The sequence below is a fragment of the Arachis ipaensis genome, chromosome B04 (genome assembly GCF_000816755.2).
Source record: "Arachis ipaensis cultivar K30076 chromosome B04, Araip1.1, whole genome shotgun sequence".
In the NCBI taxonomy this organism is placed as follows: domain Eukaryota; kingdom Viridiplantae; phylum Streptophyta; class Magnoliopsida; order Fabales; family Fabaceae; genus Arachis; species Arachis ipaensis.
The window spans coordinates 23,078,504-23,096,023 of NC_029788.2; the positions used below are offsets into that span (position 1 = coordinate 23,078,504).

Consider the following 17,520-nt stretch of genomic DNA (forward strand, 5'->3'; position numbering starts at 1 on the left):
TTGCTAGAAATCAACATCTGTACTCAAGCAGTGAGCCCTCCATAAAAGAAGAAGTTATGACAGTAACTACTGATCATAATCCTCAAGAACATATTGTTGAACTTAATCAGCAATTACTCCATATGACAAAACAATTAGCAGAATTTAAAGAGATACTCCAAGACACTAAAAATTCTAACAAAAATATAGAAGCACAATTGAATCAGACAAGACAACAGCTATCTAAACAGATAACAGAAGAATGCCAAGCTGTCCAACTAAGGAGCGGGAAGACATTGAATAATTCAGTTCAAGGTAGCAAAAAGTCAAACAAGGAACAAATGACAGAGGATGATCAAACCACTGCCCAAAATCCCTCTGAGGACAGCAAGAGCCCATAGAGGAATAATTATGGCGTTCAAACGCCAGAAAAGGGAGAAAAGTTGGCGTTAAACGCCCATTCCTTGCCCAGTGCTGGCGTTCAAACGCCAATGAGGGATCAGACACCTGCAAGTGCTGATGGCAATCCCTCTAAAAAGGCTTCTCCAACCACCTCTGTAGGAAATAAACCTGCAGCAACCAAGGTTGAGGAATACAAAGCAACTTCAACTTGCTGATGGCTCCATTAAATATCCATCAGGCATAATTGAGGATATGATTGTCAAGGTTGGGCCATTTACCTTTTCCACTGACTTTGTAGTGCTGGAAATGGAAGAGCACAAGAGTGCATCTCTCATTCTAGGAAGACCTTTCCTAGCAACTGGACGAACTCTTATTGATGTACAAAAAGGGGAAGCGACCCTGAGAGTCAATGAGGATGAGTTCAAGTTGAATGCTGTCAAAGCTATGCAGCATCCAGACACATCAAATGACTGCATGAGCACTGATATTATTGACTCTTTAGTGGAAGAGATCAATATGACTGAGAATCTTGAATCAGAGCTAGAGGACATCTTTAAAGATGTTCAGCCTGATCTGGAGGAACCAGAGGAAATAAAAGAACCTCTAAAAATCCCTCAGGAAGAGGAGAAACCTCCTAAACCCGAGCTCAAACCACTACTACCATCCCTGAAATATGCATTTTTGGGAGAGGGTGACACTTTTCCAGTGATCATAAGCTCTGCTTTAGATCCACAGGAAGAGAAAGCACTAATTCAAGTGCTAAGGACACATAAGATAGCTCTTGGGTAGTCCATAAGTGATCTTAAGGGCATTAGCCCAGCAAGATGCATGCACAAGATCCTATTGGAGGATGATGCTAAGCCAGTGGTTCAACCACAGAGGCGGCTAAATCCAGCCATGAAGGAGGTGGTGCAGAAAGAGGTCACTAAGTTACTAGAGGCGGGGATTATTTATCCTATTTCTGATAGTCCCTGGGTGAGCCCTGTCCAAGTTGTCCCCAAGAAGGGAGGCATGACAGTGGTTCATAATAAAAAATGAACTGGTTCCCACAAGGACAGTTACAGGGTAGCGCATGTGTATTGATTACAGAAGGCTCAATACAGCCACCAGAAAGGATCATTTTCCTTTACCATTCATAAACCAAATGCTAGAGAGACTAGCAGGTCATGACTATTACTGCTTTTTGGATGGCTATTTAGGTTACAACCAAATTGCAGTAGATCCTCAGGACCAAGAGAAAACAGCATTCACATGTCCATCTGGAGTATTTGCCTACAGAAGAATGCCTTTTGGTCTGTGCAATGCACCTACAACCTTTCAGAGGTGCATGCTCTCTATCTTCTCTGATATGGTAGAGAAGTTCCTGGAAGTCTTCAGGGATGACTTCTCAGTATTTGGAGACTCATTCAGCTCCTGTCTTGATCATCTAGCACTTGTCCTGAAAAGGTGCCAAGAGAGTAACCTGGTCTTAAACTGGGAAAAATGTCACTTTATGGTGACTGAAGGAATTGTCCTTGGGCACAAAATTTCAAGCAAGGGAATAGAGGTGGATCAAGCCAAGGTAGAAGTAATTGAAAAATTACCACCACCTGCCAATGTTAAGGCAATCAGAAGCTTTCTGGGGCATGCAGGATTCTATAGGAGGTTCATAAAGGATTTTTCAAAAATTGCAAAACCTCTGAGCAACCTGCTAGCTGCTGACACGCCATTTGTGTTTGACACAGAGTGTCTGCAGGCGTTTGAGACCCTGAAAGCTAAGCTGGTCACAGCACCAGTCATCTCTGCACCAGACTGGACATTACCATTCGAACTAATGTGTGATGCCAGTGACCATGCCATTGGTGCAGTGTTGGGACACAGGCATAACAAGCTTCTGCACGTCATTTACTATGCCAGTCATGTTCTAAATGACGCACAGAAGAATTACACAACCACAGGAAAAGAACTGCTTGCAGTGGTGTATGCCATTGACAAATTTAGATCCTATTTAGTAGGATCAAAAGTGATTGTGTACACTGACCATGTTGCTCTTAAATATCTACTTACAAAGCAGGATTCAAAACCCAGGCTCATAAGATGGGTGTTGCTTCTGCAAGAGTTTGATATAGAAATAAGAGACAGAAAAGGGACAGAGAACCAGGTAGCTGATCACCTGTCCCGGATAGAACCAGTAGCTGGGGCGTCCCTCCCTTCTACTGAGATCTCTGAAACCTTTCTGGATGAGCAACTCTTTGCCATTCAGGAAGCACCATGGTTTACAGACAATGCAAATTATAAAGCTGTGAGGTTCATACACCAGGAGTACAGTAGGGTGCAAAAAAAAAAACTAATTTCTAATGCAAAGTACTACTTATGGGATGAACCATATCTCTTTAAGAGATGTGCAGACGGGATGATCCGCAGATGCGTCCCTAGAGAGGAGGCACAGAAGATCCTGTGGCATTGCCATGGATCACAGTATGGAGGACATTTCGGAAGTGAGCGCACAGCCACTAAAGTCCTCCAATGTGGCTTCGACTGGCCTACTCTCTATAGAGATGCCTGAGAGTTTATGCGTAACTGTGACAGTTGCCAAGGAGCTGGTAACTTGCCTCATGGTTACGCAATGCCTCAACAAGGAATCTTAGAGATTGAGTTGTTTGATGTATGGGTTATTGACTTCATGGGTCCTTTCCCACCATCATACTCAAACACTTACATTCTGGTGGCAGTAGACTACGTATCTAAATGGGTAGAAGCAATTGCCACACCCACTAATGATACTAAGACTGTGCTGAAGTTCCTCCAGAAACATATTTTTAGCAGATTCGGTGTTCCCAGAGTACTAATCAGTGATGGAGGCACTCATTTCTGCAATAAACAGCTTTACTCTGCTGTGGTGAGATATGGAATTAGCCACAAAGTGGCAACTCCGTATCATCCACAGACAAATGGGCAGGCTGAAGTCTCTAACAGAGAGCTAAAAAGAATCCTGGAATGGACTGTAATTGCCCGTAGAAAGGATTGGGCAAAGAGCTTGGATGATGCTCTGTGGGCATATAGAACAACATTCAAGACTCCTATAGGAACCTCTCCATACCAGCTTGTGTATGGTAAGGCCTGTCATCTGCCCGTGGAACTGGAACATAAAGCCTACTGGGCAACCAGATTCCTAAACATGGATGCTAAGTTAGCTGGTGAGAAAAGATTGCTCCAGCTAAATGAGCTAGAGGAGTTCAGACTCAATGCTTTTGAAAATGCAAAAATTTATAAGGAAAAAGCAAAAAAGTGGCATGACAAGAAATTGTCATCCAGAGTCTTTGAGCCAGGACAAAAAGTTCTGCTGCTCAACTCTAGGCTCAGATTATTCCCCGGGAAATTAAAATCCCGGTGGAGGGGACCATATGTGATTACAGGAGTGTCACCATATGGTTATGTTGAGCTTCAAGATATTGATTCTGACAAAAAGTTTATTGTTAATGGACAGAGAATCAAACATTATCTTGAAAGCAATTTTGAGCAAGAATGCTCAAAACTGAGGCTTGAATGAAGCTCAGTAAAGGTCCAACTAAAGACAATAAAGAAGCGCTTGCTGGGAGGCAACCCAGCCATTAGCAAGTTATTTGTTTTAATTAATACTTGTAGAAGTTTGACATACATTTTTTTCAAAGGTTAATCATCAAAATTGAAGGAATTCACAGAGTTACAGAAGGATTCAGTGCAAAAAGCAGAGAAAAGGAGTTTGCTGACAAGAAAACGCCAGTAAAAGGCATTTTGGGCGTTAAACGCCAGAATGGGTACCATTCTGGGCGTTTAACGCCAGAATTGCAGCATCCTGGGCATTCAGAAAAACGCCCAATGATAAAGGGGTTTCTGGCGTTTAACGCTAGCCAGGGTACCTGGCAGGGCATTAAACGCCCACAATGGCCAACAATTAGGCGTTAAACGCCAGAATGGATACCATTCTGGGCGTTTAACGCCAGAAAGGCAGGGGGAGGAGATTTTGTTTCCAACTTCAAATTTTTTCAAATTTTCATGTTTTGACCCATAATTTTCTGCATAAACATGTTTCAAACTTTCATCATTCACCCTCAATTTTCAAAAATTCAACAATTTTCTAAATCTCTTTTCAATTTTCTTTCAAATCCTTCTCAAATCTTCTTAAAAAACTCAATTATCTTCTTAATTTCTTTCCAAATCTTTTTCAACTCATCACACTTTAACCTCTTTATATCTTTTTCAATTGAAAATCTCATCTTTTTCATATCATGATTTTATTTTCTTCCACCAATCATATCTCTATGGAATATCTCTTTCAAAATTTTCGAAATCCCTCCGCTCCTCTTATAAATACACATTCGGCCATCCCCTCCTCTCCACCATTCGAATTTGCCTCTTCTCCTCTCTCTCCCCTTTCCCTTCTTTTGCTTGAGGACAAGCAAAACTCTAAGTTTGGTGTGTTTTTCCGTGATCACTGAGCTAAGACTCATCAAGATCATGGCACCTAAGGGAAAACAAACCAAATCAAGAGGCAAGAAAGAGAATACTCCAAAGAGTCTTTGGAATCAAGAGAGGTTCCTAACCAAAGAACATGCAGACCATTACCACAAAATAATGGGTCTGAGGTCAGTGATCCCGGAAGTTAAATTCAATCTGAAAGAAGATGAATATCCGGAGATCCAAGAGCAAATTCGAAATAGAGGATGGGAAATTCTAGCTAATCTTGAAACAAAGGTTGGAAGAAACATGGTTCAGGAATTCTACTCAAATCTGTGGCTAACAGATAAGCAGAGAATAACTGGAACCGCCTTTCACACCTACTGAAACATGGTCAGAGGAAGGCTTATTTACTTCCATCTGGACAAAATAAGAGAAGTCTTCAAACTGTCTCAACTACAAGATGATCCAGAATCCTTTAATAAGAGAATGGTGAGAGTAGATAAGGGGTTGGATCAAGTTCTAGAGGACATATGCCTCCCTGGAACTAAGTGGATAACCAATTCAAAAGGTGTCCCAAACCAACTCAAGAGGGGAGATCTCAAACCAGTTGCAAGAGGCTGGCTGGACTTCATTGGGTGTTCTATATTGCCCACTAGCAACCGCTCGGAGGTCACTGTCAAAAGAGCAGTGATGATTCATTGTATTATGCTTGGAAAAGAAGTGGAGATTCATCATCTGATTTCCTGTGAGATTTACACAATTGCAAACAAGAACTCCACTGAAGCCAAACTGGCCTACCCAAGCTTAATTTCTCTGCTATGTAAAGATGCTGGGGTGAGGATGGGAGTAGATGAATTCATCCCAATCGAACACCCAATCACCAAGAAGTCAATGGAAGGACAAGTGCAAGACAACTCCATCAAAAGGAGGGCGCAGGAGTTCCTCCCAGAAATTCCTGAAATTGACTACTGGACCCGCCTAGAAGCATCTGTTACCAAGATGCAAGAAGCTATGGAACAACTTAAGGAAGAACAGCAGAATCAGAACTGCATGCTTTGCAAACTGCTGAAGGAATAGGAGAAGCAGGGGCGTGAGCTACAGGAGCTGAAGCGCCAGAAGCTCTCCCTTGAAGGAGCAAGCACCCCACAGATTGAGGGAGCATCCACTTCTCAAAATCAAGGTTGTTGAGTCCTAACTCTGTGATAACCTTTATTATTAAGAGTCTATTTTAAGAGTCATTTATTTTTCTGCTTTTAATTTTCTGTCTTCTATTATTATGGGTCTGCTCTTATATTTATTTTTTAGTCTTATTTTTATTCCATAATCAATAAAAATTTAAAGTTTGTGTCTTAAAGCTATGAATGTCATATGAATCCATCACCTTTCTTAAATAAAAAGTGTTTTTAATTGAAAAAGAAAAAGAAGTACACGAATTTCGAATTTTAAAACAGTTTAATTATTTTGATGTGGTGGCAATACTCTTGTTTTCTGAATGAATGCTTGAACAGTGCATATTTTTTAATTTGTTGTTTATGAATGTTAAAATTGTTGGCTCTTGAAAGAATGATGGAAAAGGAGAAATGTTATTGATAATCTGAAAAATCATAAAATTGATTCTTGAAGCAAGAAAAAGCAGTGAATAGAAAAAAAAAAAGAGATGATGATATGCGAAAAAAAAGCAAAAAAAAAAAAATTAAAAGCAAGCAGAAAAAGCCAATAGCCCTTTAAACCAAAAGGCAATGGTAATAAAAAGGATCCAAGGCTTTGAGCATCAGTGGATAGGAGGGCCCACAAGAATGAAATCCTGGCCTAAGCGGCTAAACCAAGCTGTCCCTAACTATGTGCTTGTGGCGTGAAGGTGTCAAGTGAAGACTTGAGACTGAGCGGTTAAAGTCGTGGTCCAAGGTAAAAAGAGTGTGCTTAAGAGCTCTGGACACCTCTAATTGGGGACTCTAGCAAAGCTGAGTCACAATCTGAAAAGGTTCACCCAGTTATGTGTCTGTGGCATTTATGTATCCGGTGGTAATACTGGAAAACAAAATGCTTAGGGTCACGGCCAAGACTCATAAAGTAGCTGTGTTCAAGAATCAACATACTTAACTAGGAGAATCAATAACACTATCTGGATTCTGAGTTCCTATAGAAGCCAATCATTCTGAACTTCAAAGGATAAAGTGAGATGCCAAAATTGTTCAGAGGCAAAAAGCTAAAAGCCCCGCTCATCTAATTAATATTGATCTTCATAGACGTTTTTGGAATTCATTGTATATTCTCTTCTTTTTATCCTATTTGATTTTCAGTTGCTTGGGAACAAGCAACAATTTAAGTTTGGTGTTGTGATGAGCGGATAATTTATACGCTTTTTGGCACTGTTTTTAGTATGTTTTTAGTATATTTTAGTTAGTTTTTATTATATTTTATTAGTTTTTATTTAAAATTCACTTTTCTGGACTTTACTATGAGTTTGTGTATTTTTCTGTAATTTCAGGTATTTTCTGGCTGAAATTGAGGGAATTGAGCAAAAATCTGATTCAGAGGCTGAAAAAGGACTGCAGATGCTGTTGGATTCTGACCTCCCTGCACTCGAAGTGAATTTTTTGGAGCTACAGAAGCCCAATTGGTGCGCTCTTAATTGCGTTGAAAAGTAGATATCCTGGGCTTTCCAGCAATATATAATAGTCCATACTTTGCTCAAGATTTGATGGCCCAAACCGGCGTTCCAAGTCAGCTTAAGAATTCTGGCGTTTAATGCCAGAACTGGCATAAAAGCTGGAGTTAAACACCCAAACTGGCACAAAAGCTGGCGTTTAACTCCAAGAAAAGTCTCTACACATAAAAACTTCAATTCTCAGCCCAAGCACACACAAAGTGGGCCCCGAAAGTGGATTTTTACACTAAACACCCTAGCTTACTCATTTTTTGTAACCCTAGGTCACTAGTTTACTATAAAAACTACTTTTAGTGATTCATCTTGTACCTCGTGATATTCTACACGTTTCATATTGTATCTTCTACGGCATGAGTCTCTAAACCCCATTGTTGGGGGTGAGGAGCTCTGCTGTTCTTCATGAATTAATGCAATTACTACTATTTTCCATTCTATCACGCTTGCTTCTATTCTAAGATATTCATTCGTACTTCAACCTGATGAATGTGATGATCCGTGACACTCATCATCATTCTCACCTATGAACGCGTGCCTGACAACCACCTCCGTTCTACCTTAGATTGAATGCATATCTCTTAGCCTCATGATTCATATCAGAGTCTTCGTGGTATAAGCTAGAATTATTGGCGGCCATTCCTGAGATTCGGAACGTCTAAACCTTGTCTGTGGTATTCTAAGTAGGATCTGGGAAGGGATGACTGTGACGAGCTTCAAACTCGCGAGTGTTGGGCGTAGTGACAGACGTAAAAGGATCAATAGATCCTATTCCGACATGATCGAGAACCGACAGATGATTAGCCGTGCGGTGACAGCGCATTTGGAACATTTTCACTGTGAGGACGGGAAGTAGCCATTGACAACGGTGATGCCCAACTTAAAGCTTGCCATGGAAGGAGCCTTGCGTGCATGAAGAAGAAGATAGTAGGAAAGCAGAGATTCAGAAGACAAAGCATCTCCAAAGCCTCAACCTGTTCTTCATTACTGCATAACAAGTATTTATTTCATGTTCTTTTACTTTTTACAATTAAATCTGAGAATTGTTAATATCCTAACTAAGAGTTACAAAATAACCATAGCTTGCTTCAAGCCGACAATCTCCGTGGGATCGACCCTTACTCACGTAAGGTATTACTTGGACGACCCAGTGTACTTGCTGGTTAGTTGTGTGGAGTTGCAAAAGTGTGATTGTAATTTCGTGCACCTCAGCCAACCTACTTACTGGTTCAGCGTCTTTTTCGGTTCATGGAGCGCAGCCAGCGTCAGATCATGCGTCGCCTGGATCGGATTGACCAGATGTTTGTGGCCTAGGGCCTTGAGCTGCCCCCTCTCCCGGAGTCCCCCGGTTCAGATGTGGTGACCCACGAGGAGGAGCATGCGGATTTACATGATGAGGATACTCATGAGGAGGAGCCGGTTCATGTGGAGGCACCATCCCAGACCCAGGCTACTCAGGAGACACCTCAGCCACAGCCCCAGCCAGAGCCGGCCGGCGTACCTCTCCCTGAGCCTGAGGATTAGCATCGGGGACAATGCTTAATCTTAAGTGTGGGGAGGTTGCCGTTGGCACCATTAGTGGATCGGTGAACATTTTGGCATATTTCCTAGTTATATTCTCCTAGTTATCTTGTTTTTCACACTGTTGTATATATTGGCTGTTTTGGATACTTTTGCCTTAGTTGTTGCATACTTTGTCATTTTGGATGATGGATTTTATACTTTAGTTGGATTTTTCTTATATAGTTATCTTTTAGCTTATGGTTGTGATTAGAAATTGTTTTAGAATTGTTAAGACCTAGTTAACCCTTTTCATATAAAACCTGTTTTGATTGAAAAGAAAAGGGTGAACTAAGGAATTTTGATAAACTCTTAATCATAACATTGCATTAATAAGCTTAGTCAAAATGATGAAAATGAAATTTTCAAAAGAATCTATCTATAGAGCACACCCCAATTGATTGAAAATTTTTGTAACTTGCTTGAATTCATACTTTGTGAAGCATGTAGTGAGCCAAGAACACAAGCATGTGAGATTTGAGCCTATTGATGTGGTTACATTTTATAACCACCCATTTTCCATTCTTATGTGTGATTATCTCTTCCTATAATTGTGATCCTTGGTTTGCTTGATTCTATATGTCCATTTATTCCCTGTATTCATGCATTTATATGATTGAGGCCATTATTTCAATTAGCTCACTTACCCAAATAGTCTACCTTCTAGCATCCATTGTTAGCCAACTTTGAGCCTACGTTTGACCCACTTGTTCTTAATTTAGCACATTACAAGCTTAAAGCGAAAAACAATAAATATCCTAATTTGGGTCTTTGATTAGCTTAGGCTAGAGTGTGTGTATCATTCAAGTGTGGGAACCTTGGGACATTGATTGAATAAAAAGGGTAGTTTTGTATTTTGTTGTAAATATTGGGAATTGGGTACATGCTCATGTATTGATTAAATATATAGACCTTATGCATTGATGTTCTTGTTTATAGAAAAACAAAATGAGAAAAAAAACAAAAGAAAAAGAAAAGAAAAAGAAAAATAGCATGAAAAAGAAAAGAAAAGAAAAAAAAGTATATAAAAAAAAAGAAAGAAAAAGAAAAAGAAAAGGAATAAAAAGGGGACAAAATGCCCAAAAAACAAAGTAAAGCTCAATAAAATTAATACACAAGTGTTGCGAAATGAAAAGGAATACATGAGTATGTGAAAAAGTGAAAAAAATGGGTAGTTAGGTTAGATTAGAATTTCTATAGGTCATTGTATAGATTAGGTGGGAAGGTCTAGGTAATCAAAGATTCAAATCTCTAGCCCACTTAACCATATATGATCCTACCTTGACCCTAACCCCATTACAACCTATGAGAAAGACCTCACGATGAATGAATGCATATATTGAATGATTGTTGATTGTTAGATGAAGAACAAACTTTGGAAAACATGATTAGGGGAGAATTGAGTAAATCAACCCCTAAACACTTGAGTGAATAGAGCGGATACACACCCGGTGAGGGTTCGACTGCTCAAGTTACATGTATTCACCACTATCATCTATGTTCATGCAAGTTTGTAAATTCCTATGGTAATTCAATACAATTGTGGGTTGGATTCAACTTCCATTGTTTGAGCCCTTTGTGCTTACATGTATTCTTTTGGAATTTGATTTCTTTTGACCAAGCATTAGCATTCATATAGTTAGTTGCATTCATTTGGATCATTGCATATAGGTAGTTTAATTGCATTGAATAAATGTCATACCCCTTGCTTCATTCTTGGTTAAGCATGAGGACATGCTTGGTTTAAGTGTGGGGAGGTTGATAAACCCGCTTCGTAGGGTTTATCTTGTGTTGCATTTAGAGCATTTTGATAACCTTTCCTCACATTTATCCAATGAAATAGCATGGTTTTGTGATTGTCTCCATACTTGTGCTTAGATGTGAAAATATGCTTTTTAGACCTTTAATTTGATAATTTTGATTTGCCTTTTATTCCACTAGATGCCTTGATGTGTTTGCTAGTGATTTCAGGTTGAAAAGGGCTAGGAAGAGATCAAAGGAGTGAAAGGAAAGCATACAACATGGAGAAATCATGAAAAGCCAAAAGTTTGGAAAACCCCATGGGCGCGCACGCGCACTATGCGCTTACGCGCAGATGGCGAAATTCCCCAGGGGCGCGCGTGCACTGTGCGCGCACGCGCCGATGACCACACGTGATTTTTAAAGAGGAAAACGTGCCTGGCGATTTTGGAGGGTTTCCAACCCCATTTGGAGCTGAGCTTTTGGCAGGAAAGAGACTAAAAAAAAGACCAAAGAATGAAGGGGGAGGGGGATTATCAAACACAAGACACATTAGGCTAGTGGAGTTCTTTAGTTTTTAAAGAGAGGAGCTCTCACTTCTCTCTAGGATTAGAATTAGGATTAGGTTTAGTTCAATAATTTAGAGCTAGGGTTTCAATTCATACTTTCCTCTTCTTCTACCTTTCAATTCTATGTTGTTACATTCATCATTCTTCTATTGTTGTTATTTCTTTCTTCTATTTTGTTTGTAGATCTACTCTTGTTCATTCTATTTTCTTTTAATGCAATTTGAGGTAATTCATGTAGATCTTGTTTTCTTTGATTGTTGTTATTAATTCCTTGCAATAATTAGTTGTTAGATTTCATTGTTGTTATCAATTTACTTTGCTTTACTTTTATGCCTTCCAAGTATTTGATAAAATATTTGGTTGGATTTTAGAGTAGATTTTGTTCCTCTTGGCCTAGGTAGAGTAATTAGTGACGCTTGAGTTATCTAATTCCCTTGTTGATTGATAATTAGAAGTTGCTAATTGATTTGGATACCACTAAAGCTAGTCTTTCCCTTGGGAGTTGGCTAGGACTTGTGGAATCAAGTTGATTCATCCACTTGACTTTTCTACATATTTAGAGGTTAACTAAGTGGTAGCAATGGATAATTGTGGTCACAATTGAGGAGGATAACTAGGATAGGACTTCTAATTCTCATAACCTTGCTAAGAGCTTTCTAGTTGTTAGTTTACTTTCATTGCCATTTACTTTTCATGTTTAAAACCTCAAAACCCCAAACATAGCTCCATAACCAATAACAAGACACTCTATTGCAATTCCAAGGGAGAACGACCCGAGGTTCAATACTTCGGTTTATAAATTTAGGGGTTTGTTACTTGTGACAAACAATCTTTTGTATGAAAGGATTATTGTTGGTTTAGAAACTATACTTACAACGAGAATTCATTTATGAATTCTAGATCACACAAAAGTCCTTTCATCAATATCTCTTGCCGTTTTTTTCATGCTAAGTTGAAATGCCTGCTAAGTGATCTCAAGGAAGGTGTGTTTTTTGGTCCACTTAGTACAGGTATGTTATTTCTATCTTGGCATTTCAATTTTTGTTTGTTGTGCTCGGACATGTTGTTGTCTGGGTTCTTAATGATGCTTTTGTATTTTTTAGGTATGTATACTATTGAGTTCCAAAAAAGAGGTCTACCACATGCACACATGTTACTATGGCTTAACGGGAAAAGCAACTTACAAAGTGTTGAAATTGTTGATGAATTCATCTGTGCCGAGCTACCCAATCCCCTTAAATTTCCAGCTCTTTATAATGTCGTCACCAAGTACATGATCCATGGTCCCTGCGGTCGATTTAGACCGAGTTCTCCTTGCAAGAAAGATGATAAGTGCTCAAAATTTTATCCGAAAAGATTCGTTGATCAAATGAGCTTTGATGAAGATGGCTATCCGATATATAGACGTCGTAATATGGGTGTGACAGTGAAGATCAACGACGTTGATATTGACAACAGATTTGTTGTGCCTTAAAATCAACTGCTGTTAATGAAATATCAAGCTCACATAAATCTTGAGTTCTGTAACAAGTCAAACGTCATCAAGTATCTTTTTAAGTATATCAATAAGGGTTCGGATCGGGTGACTGCAACTGTTGGAGAAACATATCATGTTGGTGAATCTTCTCAGGTGGTTGATGAGATCAAGCAGTATTACGATTGTCGTTATTTATCACCGTCTGAATCCATGTGGAGAATTTTTGCTTATGATATTCATCATAGATGGCCGTCAGTACAGAGGTTGACTTTTCATTTGCCGAACCAGCAACATGTTGTATTCGATGATGCTGATATCATTACTCATGTTTATTTGCGCAACAAAGATTTACTGACAATGTTTACGAGTTGGATGATGGCTAAAAGGCGGTTCCCGGATGGGTGGTCTTTAACATATGTTGAATATCCGGGAAAATTTGTGTATTGTTCAAACAGTAGGGAGTGGAAGCCGAGACAGAGGGGATTCTCAATTGCAAGATTGAGTTTTGCTCATCCGTCATCTGGTGAACTTTTCTATATGCGGATGCTTTTGAATGTGCATAGAGGTTGTACCAGTTTTCGAAGTATAAGAACCGTGAATGGTGTTACTTATGATACATTTCAGGAGGCATGTTCTGCCATGGGATTCTTGATAGATGATAAGGAGTATATTTTTGCTATTAAGGAAGTCGCCGAGGTAGCGTCTGCTGCACAACTAAGGCGGCTTTTTGTGATGTTGTTGCTATCTGGTTCCATGGGAAGGCCTCTGTCAGTTTGGAAACAAACTTGGGCTTATTTGTCTGATGATATTCTTTATCGCAGAAGGCATGAGCTGCAATATCCTGGTAAGAATTTTGTTCATTGTGATTTTATTATATGACAAGCAGGCACACACGGACACAGACAGTGCAGACATTATATTATCGTGCTAATATTTATTAATTATCGTTAAACGTAGATCTAACAATGAGTCAGGATGAGTTGCAAACATTTTGTTTATTGGAGATTGAGAAACTATTGCAGAGTAATGGAAAATCATTGAGAAATTATGCTGGCATGCCAGTTCCTAATAAATCTTTAGTGTCTCAATTTAGCAACTTGATGTTGCTGCGTGAGTTGTAGTATGACAATGTTTCTTTGACTCGTGAGCATGATGCAAATGTCTTAAAGTTAAATGAAGAACAGAGGGTGGTCTACAATAAAATTATTGATTGCGTCGGCATGGATTCTTTTTTGTGTATGGGTTTGGTGGCACTAGAAAAACTTTTTTATACAGGGTTTTGTCGGCTAGATTGCGATCTGAGAAAAGGATTGTTATAAACGTTGCTTCTAGTGGTATTGCTTCTCTGTTGTTACCTGGTGGTAAGACGGCGCATTCTATGTTCAATATTCCTGTTGAGCTGACTGAAGATACTGTTTGTCGGATTAAGAAGGATAGTGCAAAAGCTGAGGTAGTCCGATTGGCCGATTTGATTATTTGGGATGAGGCACCGATGACTAATAAGTTGGCATTTGAAGCACTCGATAGGACGTTACGTGATATAATGGTTTCGGTCTCTGATAGGAATAAAGATTTACCTTTTGGTGGGAAGGTGGTCATTCTCGGTGGTGATTTCAGGCAGGTCTTACCAGTTATTCCGAAAGGTTCTCGTGTTGAGATTGTGATGGCTTCAATAAATTCTTCTGTCCTTTGGAAATATTGCAAAGTTTTGTGTCTGACGAAAAATATGAGGTTAACAATGGGATTGGAACAATCAACTCCTCAGGAGTTAAGGTCATTTTCAGATTGGATACTTCAAGTCGTAGAAGGTCGATGTAGAACAGTGGTCAGTGATAAACTTTTTGTTGATATTCCTTCTGATCTAATAATTCCTGTCTTGGAGAATCCAGTGGAAGATATTGTAAATACAATCTATCCGAATTTGGTTCAGAATTTTCGTGATCCAAGTTTTTTCCAGGATAGGGCAATTTTGGCTCCGACTGTCGACAATGTTTAAGAGATAAACAATTATATAGTTGACTTGTTGCCCGGGGAGGAGAAAAATTATCTCATTGCTGATTCGATATATGGTAGTGATGTCTATTCTGATGTTGATGTTGATTGGATAAATGTTGAATTCTTGAATCAGATTAGGTGTTCTAGTCTACCTAATCATTCGTTGAAGTTGAAAATAGGCATGCCTATTATTTTGTTGAGGAATATTGATCCAGCTGGGGGTTTGTGTAATGGGACTCGACTTGTTGTGCGAGATTTAGGGAGAAATGTGATCGGTGCGGATATTGTTTCTGGTAGCAATGTTGGGGATAAAGTTTTTATTAGTAGAATGAATATGATTCCCAGTGATACGGTTATACCGTTTAAATTCCAACACCGTCAGTTCCCGGTTTCTCTATCATTTGCGATGACAATAAACAAGAGCCAGGGTCAGACATTATTAACAGTCGGTTTATTCTTGCGTCGTCCTGTGTTTTGTCACGGTCAACTTTATGTAGCTGTTTCCCAAGTTAGGAATAGAAATGGTCTTAAGATTTTACTTTGTGATGATGGATTAGTTGATCCTATCAGGACTGAGAACGTTGTATTTACGGAAGTTTTTGATAAGATATAATGTAGTTTCTTCTTATACATTCCAATCTTATCTGTGTAATTTATAGTTTTGTTTTGGTGTATGTTTTCTTTAAAGAGGGACAGTTTCTTTGGGATATGTGTAAAATCGTCTCAACCATTTTGTGTGCACTAGATGCACCAATTTTTATGAACGTTAGATTCTATTAAATGAAAATCAAAGGATGTTATGAAAGAAGAGTATTCATACGATTTATAAATATAGAATATATTACTATATATTAGCATATGCGTGGTTTCATCTTCGATGTGGAGAGCTATCGGCGTTTCAGGCCCGTAGACATCCAAGCTGGACGTTCTTCTCCAGCGTGGATTCTCCTCATGAAGGGTGCATGTGATCCTCTTTGCTTTCGTCGTCAGTTGTCTTTTCTCGCGATTCCTTCACGCAAGCCCCTTTTTTCGCGGATTTAGTTGATTAGGTAATCATCAAATTGGACCCAAGCCCCTTTGTTTTCATCTCCTGATCTGCTTTCCTCTGCCCTACCAAACGTTGTCTACAGGCTCTGTTTCTTCGGTCTTTGGTTCCTTGTCATTCATTGCAGGTTAAGGATTTTCCCATAGAGTCTCAAATAGAAGATTTGCAACCAATCAATCAGGTACACTCTTCTGGCCCTTTTACTTCCAAACCTATTTTCGTCTTCATCTTTTTCCTTTTTGTTCATTGTCTATATCCTTGTGATGAAATTTTGTATCTCTTAGACTGTTAATCCAGGTTTTACTGTCTAGGGTTTGTGAATCTGCTAATTTGCGAATTGTCTATCTGGCTTCGTATGTTTCTGGGTTCATGTTCTTTTTTACATCCTTTGGAAGTTGATGTTAATTTGAATATGGTCTATCAATTGGATTCATCTTCTTCATCTTCATTGTTTGCAATTTCGTGTTAATTTGATTATCATTTCTCCTTTTGTTAGTTGTTGAGTTTTTTTTTTGTATGTGGTTTGTCTATTTTATCAATGTTTTGGTTTTTATAATGATTAGAAAGATGAAATTTCTACTTATGTTTTCTTATATTTATGGATCATGGTTTGCTTTTGTCAATCATTGTCTAGGTATCGGGTTTCTACCTAATCTACTTCCTCAGCAGTAATGTGATTGGCAGAGTTTTTCCAACAAAGTGAGTTTATGGATCCACCCTTTCCTATTCGAGTTTTGCATTTCGATTTTCCTTCTTAGTAGTAACTTTTTTATAATGTATGTATCAATTATTCTTGCTGCCTTTTGTCTTTTTTTTTTATTATTATTTTGGTTTTAATATTTAGTAAAAATTTTAATTTGATGTCTAAAGTTTTAAATGTTTTGTTTTAGTTCAAAATAATTTTGTACGAATTTAAGTATTGTTATAGTATTGTTACTTAAAGTACTTAATTATGCACTAAGATATTATGTATCTATTACAGTCTATCAATGTTCTTCTTTTATATTAACATTTGATCTCTATGTAATATAATCTAATGGTCTATACAAATATGGCATACTCTATAAGTACATAATTGTTGTTCTGATTTAAGATATACCCTCTTGTTTAATGAATACAATTGATGGTTCATATTTTACTTTGATTTTTTTCGTTTAAAAAAGTCAGTTTTTAAATACAGCTATTTTATCGACTATCAAAAAGTTAATTGGCTATGACCCAGTTTGGGTAAGCAACTTTTTCTTTTGATAAAATAACTTAAATAATAAATGACTATATTAAAAGTAACTTATAAATAGGTTATTTTGTGTTTGGATTTTTAACTCTAAAAGTGCTTATTTTATAGAAATGTGATGAAAAGTAAATGTATTATTAGAGAAGTCACTTTTTTTAACTTCTCTATAAGTTCCTAAATTGCTTTTTAGAAAGTTGCAATTTGGTTTTGAAAATTGCATCAGACATTAATATTACTGCTTTTCATAAGTTAAAAGCTAAAAAAAGTTGCTTCTAAAGTTTTGCAAACGGGCCCTATATCTTTATGAAAATATTAAATTTTATTCAAAAACTTGATTATTTACTTTTTAAATCTGATATTGTTTTTTCCAAATAAAATATATTGTTACTATTTTATATTTTATTCTTCTGAATTTATCCAAATCTCAATTTATTTTAT

At 38.1% G+C, this 17,520-nt stretch overlaps 1 protein-coding gene across 1 annotated transcript; it reads left to right on the forward strand.

The window, feature by feature from the left end:
• LOC107636328 lies at positions 12,821–16,247 on the forward strand. The gene is made up of 6 exons (XM_016339847.1): positions 12,821–13,652; positions 13,766–13,925; positions 14,084–14,798; positions 14,937–15,386; positions 15,976–16,029; positions 16,146–16,247. The coding sequence occupies exons 1-6, from the start codon at positions 12,821–12,823 to the stop codon at positions 16,245–16,247; spliced, it is 2,313 nt and encodes a 770-aa protein (XP_016195333.1).